General features: G+C 31.4%; 2 protein-coding genes and 1 long non-coding RNA gene across 4 annotated transcripts in view; all 3 read left to right on the plus strand.

The window, feature by feature from the left end:
* Positions 1 to 3,537, plus strand: part of LOC124440254 — a 40,654-nt gene extending 37,117 nt beyond the window's left edge. Inside the window, exons 86-94 of one of the 2 annotated variants that reach the window (XM_046990565.1) lie at positions 37 to 254; positions 595 to 709; positions 801 to 1,018; positions 1,358 to 1,472; positions 1,564 to 1,781; positions 2,105 to 2,219; positions 2,311 to 2,528; positions 2,859 to 2,973; positions 3,065 to 3,537. In XM_046990565.1, the coding sequence (XP_046846521.1) occupies positions 37 to 254; positions 595 to 709; positions 801 to 1,018; positions 1,358 to 1,472; positions 1,564 to 1,781; positions 2,105 to 2,219; positions 2,311 to 2,528; positions 2,859 to 2,973; positions 3,065 to 3,458 (1,726 nt within the window). In that variant the 3' untranslated portion in view covers positions 3,459 to 3,537. Of the gene's footprint in view, positions 1 to 36; positions 255 to 594; positions 710 to 800; positions 1,019 to 1,357; positions 1,473 to 1,563; positions 1,782 to 2,104; positions 2,220 to 2,310; positions 2,529 to 2,581; positions 2,720 to 2,858; positions 2,974 to 3,064 lie in introns of those variants that run through there. The other variant, XM_046990566.1, reaches the window with a different exon arrangement.
* A 170-nt stretch (positions 3,538 to 3,707) lies between these two features.
* The window catches only part of LOC124440444, a 59,494-nt gene continuing 39,375 nt past the window's right edge, over positions 3,708 to 23,826 (plus strand). The window contains exons 1-33 of the mRNA XM_046990840.1: positions 3,708 to 3,715; positions 3,830 to 4,047; positions 4,388 to 4,502; positions 4,594 to 4,811; positions 5,152 to 5,266; positions 5,358 to 5,575; positions 5,919 to 6,033; positions 6,125 to 6,342; positions 6,685 to 6,825; positions 6,890 to 7,102; positions 7,441 to 7,555; positions 7,647 to 7,864; positions 8,206 to 8,320; positions 8,412 to 8,629; positions 8,968 to 9,082; positions 9,174 to 9,391; positions 9,730 to 9,844; positions 9,936 to 10,153; positions 10,495 to 10,609; positions 10,701 to 10,918; positions 11,257 to 11,371; positions 11,463 to 11,680; positions 12,022 to 12,136; positions 12,228 to 12,445; positions 12,785 to 12,899; positions 12,991 to 13,081; positions 13,138 to 13,207; positions 13,547 to 13,661; positions 13,753 to 13,970; positions 14,312 to 14,426; positions 14,518 to 14,735; positions 15,076 to 15,190; positions 15,282 to 15,406. Coding sequence (XP_046846796.1) covers positions 3,708 to 3,715; positions 3,830 to 4,047; positions 4,388 to 4,502; positions 4,594 to 4,811; positions 5,152 to 5,266; positions 5,358 to 5,575; positions 5,919 to 6,033; positions 6,125 to 6,342; positions 6,685 to 6,825; positions 6,890 to 7,102; positions 7,441 to 7,555; positions 7,647 to 7,864; positions 8,206 to 8,320; positions 8,412 to 8,629; positions 8,968 to 9,082; positions 9,174 to 9,391; positions 9,730 to 9,844; positions 9,936 to 10,153; positions 10,495 to 10,609; positions 10,701 to 10,918; positions 11,257 to 11,371; positions 11,463 to 11,680; positions 12,022 to 12,136; positions 12,228 to 12,445; positions 12,785 to 12,899; positions 12,991 to 13,081; positions 13,138 to 13,207; positions 13,547 to 13,661; positions 13,753 to 13,970; positions 14,312 to 14,426; positions 14,518 to 14,735; positions 15,076 to 15,190; positions 15,282 to 15,406 — 5,092 coding nt within the window. The remainder of the gene's footprint in view (positions 3,716 to 3,829; positions 4,048 to 4,387; positions 4,503 to 4,593; positions 4,812 to 5,151; positions 5,267 to 5,357; positions 5,576 to 5,918; positions 6,034 to 6,124; positions 6,343 to 6,684; positions 6,826 to 6,889; positions 7,103 to 7,440; positions 7,556 to 7,646; positions 7,865 to 8,205; positions 8,321 to 8,411; positions 8,630 to 8,967; positions 9,083 to 9,173; positions 9,392 to 9,729; positions 9,845 to 9,935; positions 10,154 to 10,494; positions 10,610 to 10,700; positions 10,919 to 11,256; positions 11,372 to 11,462; positions 11,681 to 12,021; positions 12,137 to 12,227; positions 12,446 to 12,784; positions 12,900 to 12,990; positions 13,082 to 13,137; positions 13,208 to 13,546; positions 13,662 to 13,752; positions 13,971 to 14,311; positions 14,427 to 14,517; positions 14,736 to 15,075; positions 15,191 to 15,281; positions 15,407 to 23,826) is intronic.
* Positions 20,959 to 23,002, plus strand: LOC124440266. Its single transcript, XR_006946634.1, has 2 exons — positions 20,959 to 22,051; positions 22,569 to 23,002. It is a non-coding gene; the product is annotated as an uncharacterized LOC124440266 (long non-coding RNA).

Below are 23,826 nucleotides of genomic sequence, written 5' to 3' on the forward strand. Positions count from 1 at the left end.
TTAATCTATGAACACAAACTGTTGTCTATTTTTTAGAATCTTCTCTAGTTTCGGCACAGCAAGCACAGACGATTTCGTTGGTATTGATAAAGAAATTACATTTCAACCTGGTGAAATTGGACCAAAAGTTGTTCAGATTAATCTTGTGAATGATAGACATGATGAACCAACCGAAGAATTTAGGGTTTCACTTTCGTCAAATTCAAGAGTAATTTTAGGAAATTCTTCTAAAGTTAAAATATTAGACGATGATGGTGAGTTAGTTAAGATTTTTGTCATTTATGCAACGTTACACGTTACTGCATGCATGTATTCAAAGAAATTGGAGGAAATGAAACAACTTTTGAGAAATATAGTCTTTTCTTTGAAAACAGGAAAATTTTAAAAGCACATCAACTAAAATCTAATATGTATTTCGTGAAGCATTAAATATATTTTTCAATATCTAGCATACAACAAAGTTATTCTTACTAGGATTGATCATTTATTTGACGTACACTATACGGAACTTTAAAATTAAAAATTTTATTCTTTGAAGTTTTGTATTAAGTACTGAAGAAACAAATATTGTAATTTTCAATAACTTTGTTTTAGCTCCACCAGTCATTGAATTCACTCGACCTGTTTACGAAGTATTAGAGAGTAAAGATTCTGTTGCCGTTGGAATATCTGTTACAAATGGAAATGTTACTAGACCAGTCACTGTTAGGTTGGCAAACTCTAATATTTATGATGGTTATAAACAATATCATCGTCTTTGCTGTTTAATCTATGAACACAAACTGTTGTCTATTTTTTAGAATCTTCTCTAGTTTCGGCACAGCAAGCACAGACGATTTCGTTGGTATTGATAAAGAAATTACATTTCAACCTGGTGAAATTGGACCAAAAGTTGTTCAGATTAATCTTGTGAATGATAGACATGATGAACCAACCGAAGAATTTAGGGTTTCACTTTCGTCAAATTCAAGAGTAATTTTAGGAAATTCTTCTAAAGTTAAAATATTAGACGATGATGGTGAGTTAGTTAAGATTTTTATCATTTATGCAACGTTACACGTTATACTGCATGTATTCAAGAGAAATTGGAGGAAATGAAACAACTTTTGAGAAATATAGTCTTTTCTTTGAAAACAGGAAAATTTTAAAAGCACATCAACTAAAATCTAATATCTATTTCGTGAAGCATTAAATATATTTTTCAATATCTAGCATACAACAAAGTTATTCTTACTAGGATTGATCATTTATTTGACGTACACTATACGGAACTTTAAAATTAAAAATTTTATTCTTTGAAGTTTTGTATTAAGTACTGAAGAAACAAATATTGTAATTTTCAATAACTTTGTTTTAGCTCCACCAGTCATTGAATTCACTCGACCTGTTTACGAAGTATTAGAGAGTAAAGATTCTGTTGCCGTTGGAATATCTGTTACAAATGGAAATGTTACTAGACCAGTCACTGTTAGGTTGGCAAACTCTAATATTTATGATGGTTATAAACAATATCATCGTCTTTGCTGTTTAATCTATGAACACAAACTGTTGTCTATTTTTTAGAATCTTCTCTAGTTTCGGCACAGCAAGCACAGACGATTTCGTTGGTATTGATAAAGAAATTACATTTCAACCTGGTGAAATTGGACCAAAAGTTGTTCAGATTAATCTTGTGAATGATAGACATGATGAACCAACCGAAGAATTTAGGGTTTCACTTGCGTCAAATTCAAGAGTAATTTTAGGAAATTCTTCTAAAGTTAAAATATTAGACGATGATGGTGAGTTAGTTAAGATTTTGTCATTTATGCAACGTTACACGTTATACTGCATGTATTCAAAAGAAATTGGAGGAAATGAAACAACTTTTGAGAAATATAGTCTTTTCTTTGAAAACAGGAAAATTTTAAAAGCACATCAACTAAGATCTAATATCTATTTCGTGAAGCATTAAATATATTTTTCAATATCTAGCATACAACAAAGTTATTCTTACTAGGATTGATCATTTATTTGATACTATAAAAAAAAAATTTTATTCTTTGAAGTTTTGTATTAAGTACTGAAGAAACAAATATTGTAATTTTCAATAACTTTGTTTTAGCTCCACCAGTCATTGAATTCACTCGACCTGTTTACGAAGTATTAGAGAGTAAAGATTCTGTTGCCGTTGGAATATCTGTTACAAATGGAAATGTTACTAGACCAGTCACTGTTAGGTTGGCAAACTCTAATATTTATGATGGTTATAAACAATATCATCGTCTTTGCTGTTTAATCTATGAACACAAACTGTTGTCTATTTTTTAGAATCTTCTCTAGTTTCGGCACAGCAAGCACAGACGATTTCGTTGGTATTGATAAAGAAATTACATTTCAACCTGGTGAAATTGGACCAAAAGTTGTTCAGATTAATCTTGTGAATGATAGACATGATGAACCAACCGAAGAATTTAGGGTTTCACTTGCGTCAAATTCAAGAGTAATTTTAGGAAATTCTTCTAAAGTTAAAATATTAGACGATGATGGTGAGTTAGTTAAGATTTTTGTCATTTATGCAACGTTACACGTTATACTGCATGTATTCAAAAGAAATTGGAGGGAAATGAAACAACTTTTGAGAAATATAGTCTTTTTCTTTGAAAACAGGAAAATTTTAAAAGCACATCAACTAAGATTTAATATCTATTTCATGAAGCATTAAATATATTTTTTAATATCTAGCATACAACAAAGTTATTCTTACTAGGATTGATCATTTATTTGACGGAACTTTAAAATTAAAAATTTTATTCTTTGAAGTTTTGTATTAAGTACTGAAGAAACAAATATTGTAATTTTCAATAACTTTGTTTTAGCTCCACCAGTCATTGAATTCACTCGACCTGTTTACGAAGTATTAGAGAGTAAAGATTCTGTTGCCGTTGGAATATCTGTTACAAATGGAAATGTTACTAGACCAGTCACTGTTAGGTTGGCAAACTCTAATATTTATGATGGTTATAAACAATATCATCGTCTTTGCTGTTTAATCTATGAACACAAACTGTTGTCTATTTTTTAGAATCTTCTCTAGTTTCGGCACAGCAAGCACAGACGATTTCGTTGGTATTGATAAAGAAATTACATTTCAACCTGGTGAAATTGGACCAAAAGTTGTTCAGATTAATCTTGTGAATGATAGACATGATGAACCAACCGAAGAATTTAGGGTTTCACTTTCGTCAAATTCAAGAGTAATTTTAGGAAATTCTTCTCAAGTTAAAATATTAGACGATGATGGTGAGTTAGTTAAGATTTTTGTCATTTATGCAACGTTACACGTTATACTGCATGTATTCAAAAGAAATTGGAGGGAAATGAAACAACTTTTGAGAAATATAGTCTTTTTCTTTGAAAACAGGAAAATTTTAAAAGCACATCAACTAAGATCTAATATCTATTTCGTGAAGCATTAAATATATTTTTCAATATCTAGCATACAACAAAGTTATTCTTACTAGGATTGATCATTTATTTGACGTACACTATACGGAACTTTAAAATTAAAAATTTTATTCTTTGAAGTTTTGTATTAAGTACTGAAGAAACAAATATTGTAATTTTCAATAACTTTGTTTTAGCTCCACCAGTCATTGAATTCACTCGACCTGTTTACGAAATATTAGAGAGTAAAGATTCTGTTGCCGTTGGAATATCTGTTACAAATGGAAATGTTACTAGACCAGTCACTGTTAGGTTGGCAAACTCTAATATTTATGATGGTTATAAACAATATCATCGTCTTTGCTGTTTAATCTATGAACACAAACTGTTGTCTATTTTTTAGAATCTTCTCTAGTTTCGGCACAGCAAGCACAGACGATTTCGTTGGTATTGATAAAGAAATTACATTTCAACCTGGTGAAATTGGACCAAAAGTTGTTCAGATTAATCTTGTGAATGATAGACATGATGAACCAACCGAAGAATTTAGGGTTTCACTTGCGTCAAATTCAAGAGTAATTTTAGGAAATTCTTCTAAAGTTAAAATATTAGACGATGATGGTGAGTTAGTTAAGATTTTTATCATTTATGCAACGTTACACGTTATACTGCATGTATTCAAAAGAAATTGGAGGAAATGAAACAACTTTTGAGAAATATAGTCTTTTTCTTTGAAAACAGGAAAATTTTAAAAGCACATCAACTAAAATCTAATATGTATTTCGTGAAGCATTAAATATATTTTTCAATATCTAGCATACAACAAAGTTATTCTTACTAGGATTGATCATTTATTTGACGTACACTATACGGAACTTTAAAATTAAAAATTTTATTCTTTGAAGTTTTGTATTAAGTACTGAAGAAACAAATATTGTAATTTTCAATAACTTTGTTTTAGCTCCACCAGTCATTGAATTCACTCGACCTGTTTACGAAGTATTAGAGAGTAAAGATTCTGTTGCCGTTGGAATATCTGTTACAAATGGAAATGTTACTAGACCAGTCACTGTTAGGTTGGCAAACTCTAATATTTATGATGGTTATAAACAATATCATCGTCTTTGCTGTTTAATCTATGAACACAAACTGTTGTCTATTTTTTAGAATCTTCTCTAGTTTCGGCACAGCAAGCACAGACGATTTCGTTGGTATTGATAAAGAAATTACATTTCAACCTGGTGAAATTGGACCAAAAGTTGTTCAGATTAATCTTGTGAATGATAGACATGATGAACCAACCGAAGAATTTAGGGTTTCACTTTCGTCAAATTCAAGAGTAATTTTAGGAAATTCTTCTAAAGTTAAAATATTAGACGATGATGGTGAGTTAGTTAAGATTTTTGTCATTTATGCAACGTTACACGTTATACTGCATGTATTCAAGAAATTGGAAAGGAAATGAAACAACTTTTGAGAAATATAGTCTTTTTCTTTGAAAACAGGAAAATTTTAAAAGCACATCAACTAAAATCTAATATGTATTTCGTGAAGCATTAAATATATTTTTCAATATCTAGCATACAACAAAGTTATTCTTACTAGGATTGATCATTTATTTGACGTACACTATACGGAACTTTAAAATTAAAAATTTTATTCTTTGAAGTTTTGTATTAAGTACTGAAGAAACAAATATTGTAATTTTCAATAACTTTGTTTTAGCTCCACCAGTCATTGAATTCACTCGACCTGTTTACGAAGTATTAGAGAGTAAAGATTCTGTTGCCGTTGGAATATCTGTTACAAATGGAAATGTTACTAGACCAGTCACTGTTAGGTTGGCAAACTCTAATATTTATGATGGTTATAAACAATATCATCGTCTTTGCTGTTTAATCTATGAACACAAACTGTTGTCTATTTTTTAGAATCTTCTCTAGTTTCGGCACAGCAAGCACAGACGATTTCGTTGGTATTGATAAAGAAATTACATTTCAACCTGGTGAAATTGGACCAAAAGTTGTTCAGATTAATCTTGTGAATGATAGACATGATGAACCAACCGAAGAATTTAGGGTTTCACTTTCGTCAAATTCAAGAGTAATTTTAGGAAATTCTTCTAAAGTTAAAATATTAGACGATGATGGTGAGTTAGTTAAGATTTTTGTCATTTATGCAACGTTACACGTTATACTGCATGCATGTATTCAAAAGAAATTGGAAGGAAATGAAACAACTTTTGAGAAATATAGTCTTTTCTTTGAAAACAGGAAAATTTTAAAAGCACATCAACTAAAATCTAATATGTATTTCGTGAAGCATTAAATATATTTTTCAATATCTAGCATACAACAAAGTTATTCTTACTAGGATTGATCATTTATTTGACGTACACTATACGGAACTTTAAAATTAAAATTTTATTCTTTGAAGTTTTGTATTAAGTACTGAAGAAACAAATATTGTAATTTTCAATAACTTTGTTTTAGCTCCACCAGTCATTGAATTCACTCGACCTGTTTACGAAGTATTAGAGAGTAAAGATTCTGTTGCCGTTGGAATATCTGTTACAAATGGAAATGTTACTAGACCAGTCACTGTTAGGTTGGCAAACTCTAATATTTATGATGGTTATAAACAATATCATCGTCTTTGCTGTTTAATCTATGAACACAAACTGTTGTCTATTTTTTAGAATCTTCTCTAGTTTCGGCACAGCAAGCACAGACGATTTCGTTGGTATTGATAAAGAAATTACATTTCAACCTGGTGAAATTGGACCAAAAGTTGTTCAGATTAATCTTGTGAATGATAGACATGATGAACCAACCGAAGAATTTAGGGTTTCACTTTCGTCAAATTCAAGAGTAATTTTAGGAAATTCTTCTCAAGTTAAAATATTAGACGATGATGGTGAGTTAGTTAAGATTTTTGTCATTTATGCAACGTTACACGTTATACTGCATGTATTCAAGAGAAATTGGAAAGGAAATGAAACAACTTTTGAGAAATATAGTCTTTTTCTTTGAAAACAGGAAAATTTTAAAAGCACATCAACTAAAATCTAATATGTATTTCGTGAAGCATTAAATATATTTTTCAATATCTAGCATACAACAAAGTTATTCTTACTAGGATTGATCATTTATTTGACGTACACTATACGGAACTTTAAAATTAAAAATTTTATTCTTTGAAGTTTTGTATTAAGTACTGAAGAAACAAATATTGTAATTTTCAATAACTTTGTTTTAGCTCCACCAGTCATTGAATTCACTCGACCTGTTTACGAAGTATTAGAGAGTAAAGATTCTGTTGCCGTTGGAATATCTGTTACAAATGGAAATGTTACTAGACCAGTCACTGTTAGGTTGGCAAACTCTAATATTTATGATGGTTATAAACAATATCATCGTCTTTGCTGTTTAATCTATGAACACAAACTGTTGTCTATTTTTAGAATCTAGTTTCGGCACAGCAAGCACAGACGATTTCGTTGGTATTGATAAAGAAATTACATTTCAACCTGGTGAAATTGGACCAAAAGTTGTTCAGATTAATCTTGTGAATGATAGACATGATGAACCAACCGAAGAATTTAGGGTTTCACTTGCGTCAAATTCAAGAGTAATTTTAGGAAATTCTTCTAAAGTTAAAATATTAGACGATGATGGTGAGTTAGTTAAGATTTTTGTCATTTATGCAACGTTACACGTTATACTGCATGTATTCAAGAGAAATTGGAAAGGAAATGAAACAACTTTTGAGAAATATAGTCTTTTTCTTTGAAAACAGGAAAATTTTAAAAGCACATCAACTAAGATTTAATATGTATTTCGTGAAGCATTAAATATATTTTCAATATCTAGCATACAACAAAGTTATTCTTACTAGGATTGATCATTTATTTATACACTATACGGAACTTTAAAATTAAAAATTTTATTCTTTGAAGTTTTGTATTAAGTACTGAAGAAACAAATATTGTAATTTTCAATAACTTTGTTTTAGCTCCACCAGTCATTGAATTCACTCGACCTGTTTACGAAGTATTAGAGAGTAAAGATTCTGTTGCCGTTGGAATATCTGTTACAAATGGAAATGTTACTAGACCAGTCACTGTTAGGTTGGCAAACTCTAATATTTATGATGGTTATAAACAATATCATCGTCTTTGCTGTTTAATCTATGAACACAAACTGTTGTCTATTTTTTAGAATCTTCTCTAGTTTCGGCACAGCAAGCACAGACGATTTCGTTGGTATTGATAAAGAAATTACATTTCAACCTGGTGAAATTGGACCAAAAGTTGTTCAGATTAATCTTGTGAATGATAGACATGATGAACCAACCGAAGAATTTAGGGTTTCACTTGCGTCAAATTCAAGAGTAATTTTAGGAAATTCTTCTCAAGTTAAAATATTAGACGATGATGGTGAGTTAGTTAAGATTTTTGTCATTTATGCAACGTTACACGTTATACTGCATGTATTCAAAAGAAATTGGAGGGAAATGAAACAACTTTTGAGAAATATAGTCTTTTTCTTTGAAAACAGGAAAATTTTAAAAGCACATCAACTAAGATCTAATATCTATTTCGTGAAGCATTAAATATATTTTTCAATATCTAGCATACAACAAAGTTATTCTTACTAGGATTGATCATTTATTTGACGTACACTATACGGAACTTTAAAATTAAAAATTTTATTCTTTGAAGTTTTGTATTAAGTACTGAAGAAACAAATATTGTAATTTTCAATAACTTTGTTTTAGCTCCACCAGTCATTGAATTCACTCGACCTGTTTACGAAGTATTAGAGAGTAAAGATTCTGTTGCCGTTGGAATATCTGTTACAAATGGAAATGTTACTAGACCAGTCACTGTTAGGTTGGCAAACTCTAATATTTATGATGGTTATAAACAATATCATCGTCTTTGCTGTTTAATCTATGAACACAAACTGTTGTCTATTTTTTAGAATCTTCTCTAGTTTCGGCACAGCAAGCACAGACGATTTCGTTGGTATTGATAAAGAAATTACATTTCAACCTGGTGAAATTGGACCAAAAGTTGTTCAGATTAATCTTGTGAATGATAGACATGATGAACCAACCGAAGAATTTAGGGTTTCACTTGCGTCAAATTCAAGAGTAATTTTAGGAAATTCTTCTAAAGTTAAAATATTAGACGATGATGGTGAGTTAGTTAAGATTTTTATCATTTATGCAACGTTACACGTTATACTGCATGTATTCAAAAGAAATTGGAGGAAATGAAACAACTTTTGAGAAATATAGTCTTTTCTTTGAAAACAGGAAAATTTTAAAAGCACATCAACTAAGATCTAATATGTATTTCGTGAAGCATTAAATATATTTTCAATATCTAGCATACAACAAAGTTATTCTTACTAGGATTGATCATTTATTTGACGTACACTATACGGAACTTTAAAATTAAAAATTTTATTCTTTGAAGTTTTGTATTAAGTACTGAAGAAACAAATATTGTAATTTTCAATAACTTTGTTTTAGCTCCACCAGTCATTGAATTCACTCGACCTGTTTACGAAGTATTAGAGAGTAAAGATTCTGTTGCCGTTGGAATATCTGTTACAAATGGAAATGTTACTAGACCAGTCACTGTTAGGTTGGCAAACTCTAATATTTATGATGGTTATAAACAATATCATCGTCTTTGCTGTTTAATCTATGAACACAAACTGTTGTCTATTTTTTAGAATCTTCTCTAGTTTCGGCACAGCAAGCACAGACGATTTCGTTGGTATTGATAAAGAAATTACATTTCAACCTGGTGAAATTGGACCAAAAGTTGTTCAGATTAATCTTGTGAATGATAGACATGATGAACCAACCGAAGAATTTAGGGTTTCACTTTCGTCAAATTCAAGAGTAATTTTAGGAAATTCTTCTAAAGTTAAAATATTAGACGATGATGGTGAGTTAGTTAAGATTTTTGTCATTTATGCAACGTTACACGTTATACTGCATGTATTCAAAAGAAATTGGAGGAAATGAAACAACTTTTGAGAAATATAGTCTTTTCTTTGAAAACAGGAAAATTTTAAAAGCACATCAACTAAAATCTAATATGTATTTCGTGAAGCATTAAATATATTTTCAATATCTAGCATACAACAAAGTTATTCTTACTAGGATTGATCATTTATTTGACGTACACTATACGGAACTTTAAAATTAAAAATTTTATTCTTTGAAGTTTTGTATTAAGTACTGAAGAAACAAATATTGTAATTTTCAATAACTTTGTTTTAGCTCCACCAGTCATTGAATTCACTCGACCTGTTTACGAAGTATTAGAGAGTAAAGATTCTGTTGCCGTTGGAATATCTGTTACAAATGGAAATGTTACTAGACCAGTCACTGTTAGGTTGGCAAACTCTAATATTTATGATGGTTATAAACAATATCATCGTCTTTGCTGTTTAATCTATGAACACAAACTGTTGTCTATTTTTTAGAATCTTCTCTAGTTTCGGCACAGCAAGCACAGACGATTTCGTTGGTATTGATAAAGAAATTACATTTCAACCTGGTGAAATTGGACCAAAAGTTGTTCAGATTAATCTTGTGAATGATAGACATGATGAACCAACCGAAGAATTTAGGGTTTCACTTTCGTCAAATTCAAGAGTAATTTTAGGAAATTCTTCTAAAGTTAAAATATTAGACGATGATGGTGAGTTAGTTAAGATTTTTATCATTTATGCAACGTTACACGTTATACTGCATGTATTCAAAAGAAATTGGAAGGAAATGAAACAACTTTTGAGAAATATAGTCTTTTCTTTGAAAACAGGAAAATTTTAAAAGCACATCAACTAAAGATCTAATATCTATTTCGTGAAGCATTAAATATATTTTTCAATATCTAGCATACAACAAAGTTATTCTTACTAGGATTGATCATTTATTTGACGTACACTATACGGAACTTTAAAATTAAAAATTTTATTCTTTGAAGTTTTGTATTAAGTACTGAAGAAACAAATATTGTAATTTTCAATAACTTTGTTTTAGCTCCACCAGTCATTGAATTCACTCGACCTGTTTACGAAGTATTAGAGAGTAAAGATTCTGTTGCCGTTGGAATATCTGTTACAAATGGAAATGTTACTAGACCAGTCACTGTTAGGTTGGCAAACTCTAATATTTATGATGGTTATAAACAATATCATCGTCTTTGCTGTTTAATCTATGAACACAAACTGTTGTCTATTTTTTAGAATCTTCTCTAGTTTCGGCACAGCAAGCACAGACGATTTCGTTGGTATTGATAAAGAAATTACATTTCAACCTGGTGAAATTGGACCAAAAGTTGTTCAGATTAATCTTGTGAATGATAGACATGATGAACCAACCGAAGAATTTAGGGTTTCACTTTCGTCAAATTCAAGAGTAATTTTAGGAAATTCTTCTAAAGTTAAAATATTAGACGATGATGGTGAGTTAGTTAAGATTTTTGTCATTTATGCAACGTTACACGTTATACTGCATGTATTCAAAAGAAATTGGAGGAAATGAAACAACTTTTGAGAAATATAGTCTTTTCTTTGAAAACAGGAAAATTTTAAAAGCACATCAACTAAAATCTAATATGTATTTCGTGAAGCATTAAATATATTTTCAATATCTAGCATACAACAAAGTTATTCTTACTAGGATTGATCATTTATTTGACGTACACTATACGGAACTTTAAAATTAAAAATTTTATTCTTTGAAGTTTTGTATTAAGTACTGAAGAAACAAATATTGTAATTTTCAATAACTTTGTTTTAGCTCCACCAGTCATTGAATTCACTCGACCTGTTTACGAAGTATTAGAGAGTAAAGATTCTGTTGCCGTTGGAATATCTGTTACAAATGGAAATGTTACTAGACCAGTCACTGTTAGGTTGGCAAACTCTAATATTTATGATGGTTATAAACAATATCATCGTCTTTGCTGTTTAATCTATGAACACAAACTGTTGTCTATTTTTTAGAATCTTCTCTAGTTTCGGCACAGCAAGCACAGACGATTTCGTTGGTATTGATAAAGAAATTACATTTCAACCTGGTGAAATTGGACCAAAAGTTGTTCAGATTAATCTTGTGAATGATAGACATGATGAACCAACCGAAGAATTTAGGGTTTCACTTGCGTCAAATTCAAGAGTAATTTTAGGAAATTCTTCTAAAGTTAAAATATTAGACGATGATGGTGAGTTAGTTAAGATTTTTGTCATTTATGCAACGTTACACGTTATACTGCATGTATTCAAAAGAAATTGGAGGGAAATGAAACAACTTTTGAGAAATATAGTCTTTTTCTTTGAAAACAGGAAAATTTTAAAAGCACATCAACTAAGATCTAATATGTATTTCGTGAAGCATTAAATATATTTTTCAATATCTAGCATACAACAAAGTTATTCTTACTAGGATTGATCATTTATTTGACGTACACTATACGGAACTTTAAAATTAAAAATTTTATTCTTTGAAGTTTTGTATTAAGTACTGAAGAAACAAATATTGTAATTTTCAATAACTTTGTTTTAGCTCCACCAGTCATTGAATTCACTCGACCTGTTTACGAAGTATTAGAGAGTAAAGATTCTGTTGCCGTTGGAATATCTGTTACAAATGGAAATGTTACTAGACCAGTCACTGTTAGGTTGGCAAACTCTAATATTTATGATGGTTATAAACAATATCATCGTCTTTGCTGTTTAATCTATGAACACAAACTGTTGTCTATTTTTTAGAATCTTCTCTAGTTTCGGCACAGCAAGCACAGACGATTTCGTTGGTATTGATAAAGAAATTACATTTCAACCTGGTGAAATTGGACCAAAAGTTGTTCAGATTAATCTTGTGAATGATAGACATGATGAACCAACCGAAGAATTTAGGGTTTCACTTGCGTCAAATTCAAGAGTAATTTTAGGAAATTCTTCTAAAGTTAAAATATTAGACGATGATGGTGAGTTAGTTAAGATTTTTATCATTTATGCAACGTTACACGTTATACTGCATGTATTCAAAAGAAATTGGAGGAAATGAAACAACTTTTGAGAAATATAGTCTTTTCTTTGAAAACAGGAAAATTTTAAAAGCACATCAACTAAGATCTAATATCTATTTCGTGAAGCATTAAATATATTTTTCAATATCTAGCATACAACAAAGTTATTCTTACTAGGATTGATCATTTATTTGACGTACACTATACGGAACTTTAAAATTAAAAATTTTATTCTTTGAAGTTTTGTATTAAGTACTGAAGAAACAAATATTGTAATTTTCAATAACTTTGTTTTAGCTCCACCAGTCATTGAATTCACTCGACCTGTTTACGAAGTATTAGAGAGTAAAGATTCTGTTGCCGTTGGAATATCTGTTACAAATGGAAATGTTACTAGACCAGTCACTGTTAGGTTGGCAAACTCTAATATTTATGATGGTTATAAACAATATCATCGTCTTTGCTGTTTAATCTATGAACACAAACTGTTGTCTATTTTTTAGAATCTTCTCTAGTTTCGGCACAGCAAGCACAGACGATTTCGTTGGTATTGATAAAGAAATTACATTTCAACCTGGTGAAATTGGACCAAAAGTTGTTCAGATTAATCTTGTGAATGATAGACATGATGAACCAACCGAAGAATTTAGGGTTTCACTTCGTCAAATTCAAGAGTAATTTTAGGAAATTCTTCTAAAGTTAAAATATTAGACGATGATGGTGAGTTAGTTAAGATTTTTGTCATTTATGCAACGTTACACGTTATACTGCATGTATTCAAAAGAAATTGGAGGAAATGAAACAACTTTTGAGAAATATAGTCTTTTCTTTGAAAACAGGAAAATTTTAAAAGCACATCAACTAAGATCTAATATCTATTTCGTGAAGCATTAAATATATTTTTCAATATCTAGCATACAACAAAGTTATTCTTACTAGGATTGATCATTTATTTGACGTACACTATACGGAACTTTAAAATTAAAAATTTTATTCTTTGAAGTTTTGTATTAAGTACTGAAGAAACAAATATTGTAATTTTCAATAACTTTGTTTTAGCTCCACCAGTCATTGAATTCACTCGACCTGTTTACGAAGTATTAGAGAGTAAAGATTCTGTTGCCGTTGGAATATCTGTTACAAATGGAAATGTTACTAGACCAGTCACTGTTAGGTTGGCAAACTCTAATATTTATGATGGTTATAAACAATATCATCGTCTTTGCTGTTTAATCTATGAACACAAACTGTTGTCTATTTTTTAGAATCTTCTCTAGTTTCGGCACAGCAAGCACAGACGATTTCGTTGGTATTGATAAAGAAATTACATTTCAACCTGGTGAAATTGGACCAAAAGTTGTTCAGATTAATCTTGTGAATGATAGACATGATGAACCAACCGAAGAATTTAGGGTTTCACTTGCGTCAAATTCAAGAGTAATTTTAGGAAATTCTTCTAAAGTTAAAATATTAGACGATGATGGTGAGTTAGTTAAGATTTTTATCATTTATGCAGCGTTACACGTTATACTGCATGTATTCAAAAGAAATTGGAGGGAAATGAAACAACTTTTGAGAAATATAGTCTTTTTCTTTGAAAACAGGAAAATTTTAAAAGCACATCAACTAAGATTTAATATCTATTTCGTGAAGCATTAAATATATTTTTCAATATCTAGCATACAACAAAGTTATTCTTACTAGGATTGATCATTTATTTGACGTACACTATACGGAACTTTAAAATTAAAAATTTTATTCTTTGAAGTTTTGTATTAAGTACTGAAGAAACAAATATTGTAATTTTCAATAACTTTGTTTTAGCTCCACCAGTCATTGAATTCACTCGACCTGTTTACGAAGTATTAGAGAGTAAAGATTCTGTTGCCGTTGGAATATCTGTTACAAATGGAAATGTTACTAGACCAGTCACTGTTAGGTTGGCAAACTCTAATATTTATGATGGTTATAAACAATATCATCGTCTTTGCTGTTTAATCTATGAACACAAACTGTTGTTTATTTTTTAGAATCTTCTCTAGTTTCGGCACAGCAAGCACAGACGATTTCGTTGGTATTGATAAAGAAATTACATTTCAACCTGGTGAAATTGGACCAAAAGTTGTTCAGATTAATCTTGTGAATGATAGACATGATGAACCAACCGAAGAATTTAGGGTTTCACTTGCGTCAAATTCAAGAGTAATTTTAGGAAATTCTTCTAAAGTTAAAATATTAGACGATGATGGTGAGTTAGTTAAGATTTTTGTCATTTATGCAACGTTACACGTTATACTGCATGTATTCAAAAGAAATTGGAGGGAAATGAAACAACTTTTGAGAAATATAGTCTTTTTCTTTGAAAACAGGAAAATTTTAAAAGCACATCAACTAAGATTTAATATCTATTTCGTGAAGCATTAAATATATTTTTCAATATCTAGCATACAACAAAGTTATTCTTACTAGGATTGATCATTTATTTGACGTACACTATACGGAACTTTAAAATTAAAATTTTATTCTTTGAAGTTTTGTATTAAGTACTGAAGAAACAAATATTGTAATTTTCAATAACTTTGTTTTAGCTCCACCAGTCATTGAATTCACTCGACCTGTTTACGAAGTATTAGAGAGTAAAGATTCTGTTGCCGTTGGAATATCTGTTACAAATGGAAATGTTACTAGACCAGTCACTGTTAGGTTGGCAAACTCTAATATTTATGATGGTTATAAACAATATCAACGTATTTGCTGTTTAATCGATGAACACAAACTGTTGTTTATTTTTTAGAATCTTCTCTAGTTTCGGCACAGCAAGCACAGACGATTTCGTTGGTATTGATAAAGAAATTACATTTCAACCTGGTGAAATTGGACCAAAACTTGTTCAGATTAATCTTGTGAATGATAGACATGATGAACCAAACGAAGAATTTAGGGTTTCACTTGCGTCAAATTCAAGATTAATTTTAGGAAATTCTTCTAAAGTTAAAATATTAGACGATGATGGTGAGTTAGTTAAGATTTCTATCATTTATGCAGCGTTACACGTTATACTGCATGTATTCATAAGAAATTTGAGGGAAGTGAAACAACTTTTGAGAAATATAGTCTTTTTCTTTGAAAACAGGAAAATTTTAAAAGCACATCAACTAAGATTTAATATCTATTTCATGAAGCATTAAATATATTTTTCAATATCTAGCATACAACAAAGTTATTCTTACTAAGATTGATCATTTATTTGACGTACACTATACGGAACTTTAAAATTAAAAATTTTATTCTTTGAAGTTTTGTATTAAGTACTGAAGAAACAAATATTGTAATTTTCAATAACTTTGTTTTAGCTCCACCAGTCATTGAATTCACTCGACCTGTTTACGAAGTATTAGAGAGTGAAAATTCTGTTGCCGTTGGAATATCTGTTACTAAAGGAAACGTCACTCGACCAGTCTCTGTTAGGTTAGAAAACTCTTACATTTGTGATGGTTACATATTTTATGAACGTGTTTGCTGTTTGCTTAGTAAAGACGTTCTGTTTTTTATGTTTTAATAATAATATTTTAAAATATTACCACGTATATATATGAATACCATTTAAGAGCTTCCTTCACACTTAAAAATAACAAATAGTGTTTCATAAACTGTGTTTTAATATTACACTTCACATTCTTTACTTAATTAAACTATTTAGCTGGTAGAAATTAATTTAGTTAATTAAGGAATATTGTTTTTATTTTCAATTACTTTTTATGTATTTGCAATACATATAATTAGTTTCTCATTCTGTAGAATAATTCCAAAGTCACAATCCGCTGGTGAGAATGATTTTGAAAATGTTCCTCAAGAAGTTACTTTTCAACCTGGTGAAACTGGACCAAAATTTGTTGATATCGTTTTGATAAATGATGGGAACGTTGAACCAATAGAAGAATTTATTGTTTCTCTTGCATCCAATTCAAGTGTAATTCTTGGAAATTCTTCATCAGTGAATATACATGATGATGATGGTCAGTGACTTGTGTTTTTCATGTAACTTATTATTTCAATTCTTTTTTTCTATTGCACACGTAGAAAGCTTCAGTTTGTTTTTGTTTTTTTCATATCCAGCCTCGTGCAGGAGAATGGACATCGGTTTTCTACTTGATTCAACAGCTAGTATGCGAAACTTTAAGAAAGAAAAAGAATTTGTAAAAGACATAGTTAGTTACTTCAACATTTCACAAGAGTTTACCAGGGTCAGTACTATACAATATGGAGCTCGCAATGTCTTAACACGTAAATTCAATGAGACAAAATCACTAGAAGATTTCCAAAAACAAATTGACAGTCTTCAATTGAAAGGAGGTAGTGCAAGATTAGGAGAAGCGATGTATTTGGCTGCTTTATCAATGTTTACGGTGAAATCTGGTATGCGTCCTCATGTTCCCAAGATCCTTGTCGTCCTTAGCAATGGCTCAGAAAAGGTCGCCACACAATTTGCCAAAATTAATAAGTCTATGTTGTACAAGAATAAAGTCAGAGTCATTGCCGTTGGAATTGGTGAGGCAGACTTAAAAACACTGTCTCAATTTGTATCATCTCCAAAAGATTTGATCATTGTCGATAAGTTTCAGGATGCGACGGAAAATCTTGTGGCTTTATTGAATCGGGCTTGTATATCAGGTTTTGGTAAGTTGAAGGTGCCTAGCCTGCAAGAGCCTTAAGACGTAAACAAGGAAACTTTTTGTTAGAAGAGTATTTTAGAGTATTTTATAATAAAATTGGGATTGTTTCAGAAAATTGGGAAAATTGAATGAGCTCTTCAATGTTTTTGGCCACAATTAATACCTACCGTGTTTTAAGTCTTAGAGAATTCAACTTGTTGGATTACGACCATGGCCTAAGATGGTGTTTATCAGCGTTTATTGAAAGACAAAAAATAGTGTTTAAAATGAAAATTACAAAAATTTATTTCCTTCTAGAATGACATGAAATTTTTATCACTCACTATTTTTTCTCAATTTGTATTGTTGAAGTATTGATTTTATTGATCATGACGTAAAGTTCATATTTATGTATAGATTCTGAAAAGTGTCGAATCACGAAGAAATCGTTATCTAACGTTAAGATTGGTGGTTGTGTCAGTAGAAAACCAGTTGAAATTGGTAAGAACGTATGTATGGTATAGATTACTGTTTTAATACATAGAATTAACAGTGTTAAGGGAACGCTGGGATAGTCTAAGTGACTAATGACTAGCTTAGGAAATAGGAATCCCCAATCACACCCGAAAAATGATGATAAATATCGTGATAGATAGTTATTCCCTTTGTGATTTTTCAGTTCTTATTCAAACTGGTGTTGCTCTGCAAAGCCAGTTGTGTCTCTCAGTAATAGTTCTAGAAATTTATATCTGTCAACTTCTTTCTTAAGAATAAGTGATGGTCTGGCTAGCTTCCTTTTTAAAGGTTGAAATGTTGAGATGACTTAATGTTATTTAGTCAAAACAAGTTAAACGTCTTTGAATAATGTCGAAACTGAATCGACTTTGAAGCGATCACTGATTATCTGCTTTATTTTTGTGTGCTTGTCTATTAGTAAACTTGATGTCATAGTTTAATATCCAGAGTGATGCGTTTGTGTTACGGTATGGTTAAAGGTAGTGCTTAGCAGCGATAACCTAACACATTAAGATCTGGAGATCATTGAAGCTAAATATAAATGGAAGGCTTTTGGTACCTACCAACTCTACAAGATAGTGTAAATTCTGTAACGACCGCTATAACGCATGTGACTCATGAAAACTTTTCACAGACCACCCTATATATAATATCTAAGTAATTTTAGCGATGTAAATTGTTCTTGAAATTTTGATTGGTGTTCCTTAAACGCATTCAAATATCTATAAGATTGTTGCGAACTCTTCAATGAAAAACATTTATCGGATTTAACTTTGCATTGCTAAAGAAAGTATTGCCACTGGAAAATTTTCAAACTGGCAATAGCATTGTGTTTACGTCCCCTCTCATAAGAACTGTTTAGCCTGTTGTATATATTGCTAAAGCTTTGATCAAAGTAAGTAGAGAAATTTTAAGGTATTGTTGAAGATTTCCTTTTTGTGTTTTTATAGGAGTTTGTAGTGGAGACTGCCTTTCAAACTTTGTCGAGAATAATGGATTTTACGAAATGAAATGTGCTTGCTGTAAAGTAAAACAATCTGTCACAATTCCTGTTGATGTACAGTGCTACCTAAACACAAGGAAAACTGTAAAAATTCGCTCAGCGGTTTCCTGCTCGTGTGCATCATGTACAGAGAAAACTATTGGTGTACACTGAGCCTTGCAAGTGATGGATTTATGCGCGATTTATTTTCTTTGTTATGATATAATGAATAGATACAGTGCAGTAATAATTAATTGAGAAAAAAAAGTGTTAAATTTATTTTCCAATTATTCTCAGCTCTACATTGTATTAACGACTTCATGACTTAAAACTTGTGAGGACAAAAAACCTCGTGTAAGTGGTCGTGAAAGTTGGAAAATCTGCGCGAAAAAATTTAGAGATTAAAAGCTTTAACTCATTCATGAAGTTTGTGCTTGTGCCATCTGTGGAAATCTAGAAAAAGGGGCAAAACTTTCATCCAAAAACTCAAGTTTTACAAAATGGGAGTAAATCTTCGTATACTACTGTTTTCTTAGGTTGTCTTTCTTGTAACCAATTGTTGTTGGCTTAAAGTTTCTAAAACAAATATTTCAGTAAAGAATTATGACTGCACATCTAAATTTAAATGGTATTATTAGCCAATGCTGTTTAAAGTGGCAAAGCTCGTTTGAATTTTTACTCCTGCCGAGCAAAACACCATTTTTTTTCTATTCGACTGTTGTTTGATTATGGATCTTTTTATTTTGATGTACAAGAGTACTAATAATATATCGAAGAGATACACATAATATTTCAAGTCTTGAAAGTGACCTGTGCCTTGGCTATCGTGGCTTTCACTTCTGAAGCCAACCTGACTTTTACTCCTGCCTGACTATGCTTACAACCTGACTTTGCTTCACAAGTAGTTCTGCTTGCTATTTGTTTAGATGCGATGCTACCAAGAATTGTTGCCTTCAATCAAGAATTTCCAGAATATTTACAAACAGTCGTGCATTGCGCGCGTAAGACTGAAGTAGCTTTATGGAGTTATCTTTTTGCTGCTGTTGGAAATCCACGAGATTTGTTTCAGGTATAGTATGAAAGGTTACATGCTTTCTACACTGAGGGGGCAAGATATCTTTTATGAAATACATTAAGTTGAACCATAGTTGAAACAAATACTGTGACTACAAGCGTCTTATTTTATGAAACTTTACTGCTTTTTATAGAAATGTCTGGATGATGGCTATCTTGAAACAGCTGCTTCTTATTTAATCATTTTGCAAAATTTGGAGAAACCAGAAGTCAGTAAGTAGATTAGTTTCAGCTGCGCATTCAAACTGCAAGTAGCTGATTGCTTTAATGTAAATTATACTGTATATATGAGTTCTGAAGTATTTCTACATATGTATGTATTAAAGTCAGTGGTTCACTGTACGTGTACTATACGGTGTGTATAATAAAAGTGTATCGAACTTTAATATACTATCTTGCATATGATAAGGTGTTTACGCTTATGTTTATAAAGCAAAAGAGGTCAGCTCTTTAGATTTCCAATAAATATGTTTTTCATTTCATATCAATCAGAAATGATCAAGCTATTCTAAATAAAATTGCAAGTCAAAATTGTATTTTTGCCTCGTTGGGAAAAAGACATTTAGATTTCGACGTATTACGATAATTCCATTGCCTATCACTATGCTAAGCCCAAGAGTGCATTGTGTTTTGTCAACTACGTGCCTATATTACATATCTTTGTTCTATGCTTAACAGCGTCTCTGTTCCTGGAAATTTGACATAGCTTTTCTCTGCAAAACATGCACAACAATACACCATTGAGATTAGCTTAGTCATCAGACATTAAAATTGTAAAATAGGATTATTTCTAAAGATCTTATTTCTTTTTTGATACATTCTCTAGATAATGACTTAAATTCTAACGATAGATGTCGTCTATTATTTGTGGATTTTGGAGACACCTTGCATGTGGCTACCCCTCTAGCTGTGAAATCTTCACTTCCCAAAAGTGGAAAAATGCAATTTTTATTTGAGGAATACTCGATCCTTTCTGATTATTAAGAAATGAAAAACATGTCAATCATTAGTTAACTAAAGAGTTCCGGACGGGGCGGGTGGCTGAATGATTAATTGCGTGAGCTGTAAGCCAGACGGCGCGGGCTCTATCCCGGCTCGTGGCACATCTGGCAATGTGTCTGTAAACCTAGCCCGGGTTGACCAAAGCCATGTGAGGGAAATTTGGTAGAGGAAACTATGTCCTCGGATGGACTGTATCTGCATCTGCAATGTTGCAGCCTTGTCACACTGTGTCACGCTGATATCAGCGTTGTAGTTGCGTGAAAGGTACGAGTGATTGTAGTCTGGTCAGCTGCCTTCACTATAATTTAAGTAACCAGGATTTTCCACTTTGTGGAACCCTCATACGTCGAAATCGACGGAGTCCATTATTATTATTATTATTATTATTAAAGAGTTCCACTTTTGCAATGTACATACAAATACAAGCGTAGAACACAATAGCAAATGCACGATGGCGTAAAGTTGATATACTTTCATTGATACATATTGTACAATTCGTAATTGGCGGCAATTTTACTTGAAGCTACTCTGTTAAAGGACACGTACTAGGTAAATCGGCATTGTTGATATCGTTTTGAATTTGTAGTTTCAACTGAATTGGAACAGTTTTCATTTGTTTTGGCCACTCATGAAAATTCAGTTAAATTTCTAATTGCTTTAAAGCGTGCATATTATCTAACACAATTATAGTGCACGTTACCCTCTGTATCGTAAAGAAAAAAAGATTGTGGAGTTTTTAAAAATTGTTAAAAATTATACGTTTTGTTTATATAAGGAGCTGTTTCCGGAATAATTCATGTTTTGTATTATTTAGGCGTTGTTTGTGGAATAATTTATGTTTTGTCTCATTTAGGCGTTGTTTGTGGAATAATATATGTTTTGTCTTGTTAATATATTTAGCAAAAAAAATTGTAAACAGTACACTGTCTCATTTTGAACTGTAACCATCTTGCTCAGTTTCAACAATATATTTTAGATTGCAAGGGATCTTGTGCGTTTTCTTGGCAAATATCTTTCCAACTTTGGAGAAATAGTTTGCCATTGATTAGCGGGAGCGCGATTTCTGTATCGCACTCACTGAGTGTTCTTTAGGACAACCATCTATTCGTGTATTCTAAAAGCACACTCACATTATATTTACATTACATCTTCCATATTTTACCTCTGAATTCATTCTTTCATTCATTCTTGTAGATATTCAAGGAGCAAAGCTCCCTTTTCTTAGATTCGATTCTCAACCGTCACGCTCGAAAATTGTTATCAAACAACAGACTTAAAGATCTTGGCCAATTTTCAGCTTACCTCGTTCAACCTACGGGCATGGCTCAGTAAAGAAAGGTAATCAGCTTTCATGCATGCGATTGTATAACCTATGTAATTTTAAATTGGAAATCTAACCGTTTTTGTATTCTTTGCTGGCAAACACGGCTGAGAAGCTATAAAATTGCACTAAATTCTGTACAGAAAGAACGTATACGTTTGCTTTGCGTTACAACATGTATGGATTTAAGTTCATCTACATTAGCTCGAATCAACGAGATTTATCTATTCAGCTCGTTTTTCTTTCATCTACCTCCAGAAGGCGTGAATAGATGACACACAGCGCAATCTTGATATCATGTAGTTTTAGAATTCCAGTTTACCGTGTTTCAAATAAACATCTAAATATTATTGGAAGAAGGCGGTCATTAAATAAACCAATCCTGTTGACATTGGATAAAGCTACAACGATGAGTTGTCATCAGGGGACTGAGACCGAGTTTCGAACATGCGCTTGGTTTATCTTTTGTTAATTCGAGGTGCAATGTACGTATGCATCTTGTTGAACTAAATTTAATGCTTTCTTTTGCATTAGAGTGTATAAATGGTGAAGAAATTAGGAAAAAATATCTGTGGGAATTCAGCGTTAGAGTAAAGCCTCTATGGTCGATATTAAATTCAAAATACCTTCAGAATAATACTATCGGTTATGAATTATGAGTTTCTAAATACAGAGCATTGATATTCATTTATATGATATTTTCGCCTATTTTCGAGATTGAAGTGTGGATACTAATTTCTTTGTCGTCGCTGTATTTTCTAAAATTAAACATAGATATTTTATAGACTTTGCTTAGTGAAATCGTTGTAGTCATCTTATTGATATCAGATCGTCGCTCATCGAATGATCTGGAGGTGGAACTAGTTAATAATTCATATATTGTTGAGAAATCTACCTCACTCTATTTTTTATTACGTATTGTCGTATTATTGAATGAAGAATAAAAAAATGGTTTTGTTGTTAGCAAATTGTTTGCACTCGTAGTTTTTTAATGTTCTACAGCTACTATTCGTGGTTTGAGAACATTCAGTTTGCAAAAAACGTATCTATGTTTTTGTAGAGATCGTGCAGCAACTGTGAACAATTTTGTAGAAGCATTTCTCAGCATCCATCGGCAGTTTAACAGCCCTTTCCTATCTAAAGCGGCAGTCAATTCACTTAACACGGGTACATTTTCCTACCAAATGTACCATATCTTCATTTAATTTCAAACACCGCACTGCATAAAGCATTCTTTCATATGACATTCCTTTCACGAGAAAACTTTAGCCGAACAAAATTGACCTGCTCACCACTGTGTGACTTCATAGCTCAGTTGGTCAGAGCACTGCACCGGCACCGCAGAGGTCATGGGTTCGAATTTCGTTGAGTCACCTGAATTTTTCCGGTTCATGAGACAATTGCTAAAATTGTACAGCAAAGTGCGAAGATCATATCTTCATTTAACCGCTGACAATGTTATCAGGAATCTTTTGAAAAATAGAATTTGCTTTAAAGAGACGTCCAAGCCAACCATTCGTTCGAAACATCTTTCTGCAACAGAAAACATAAACGTATTGATTTAGTCCCTACGGAAGACAAATTAGGTTATGTAACGTTGTTGAAAAGCAGGAGATGTGGTTGTGTTGAAGATTAGTATGCATGATATTGACTTTTTTGCAGCTCGTAAAGAGGTGGAATTGCAATCTCTTCGAGTTGAACAATTTGAAACGAGTTAATTTTCTCTTGATGACGATCCTGATGAATTATAGGAAAGTACATGGAGTTACGACACGAATATTAAAGATTTGGA

Source organism: Xenia sp. Carnegie-2017, unplaced genomic scaffold (genome assembly GCF_021976095.1).
Source record: "Xenia sp. Carnegie-2017 unplaced genomic scaffold, XeniaSp_v1 HiC_scaffold_2, whole genome shotgun sequence".
Lineage (NCBI taxonomy): Eukaryota > Metazoa > Cnidaria > Anthozoa > Malacalcyonacea > Xeniidae > Xenia > Xenia sp. Carnegie-2017.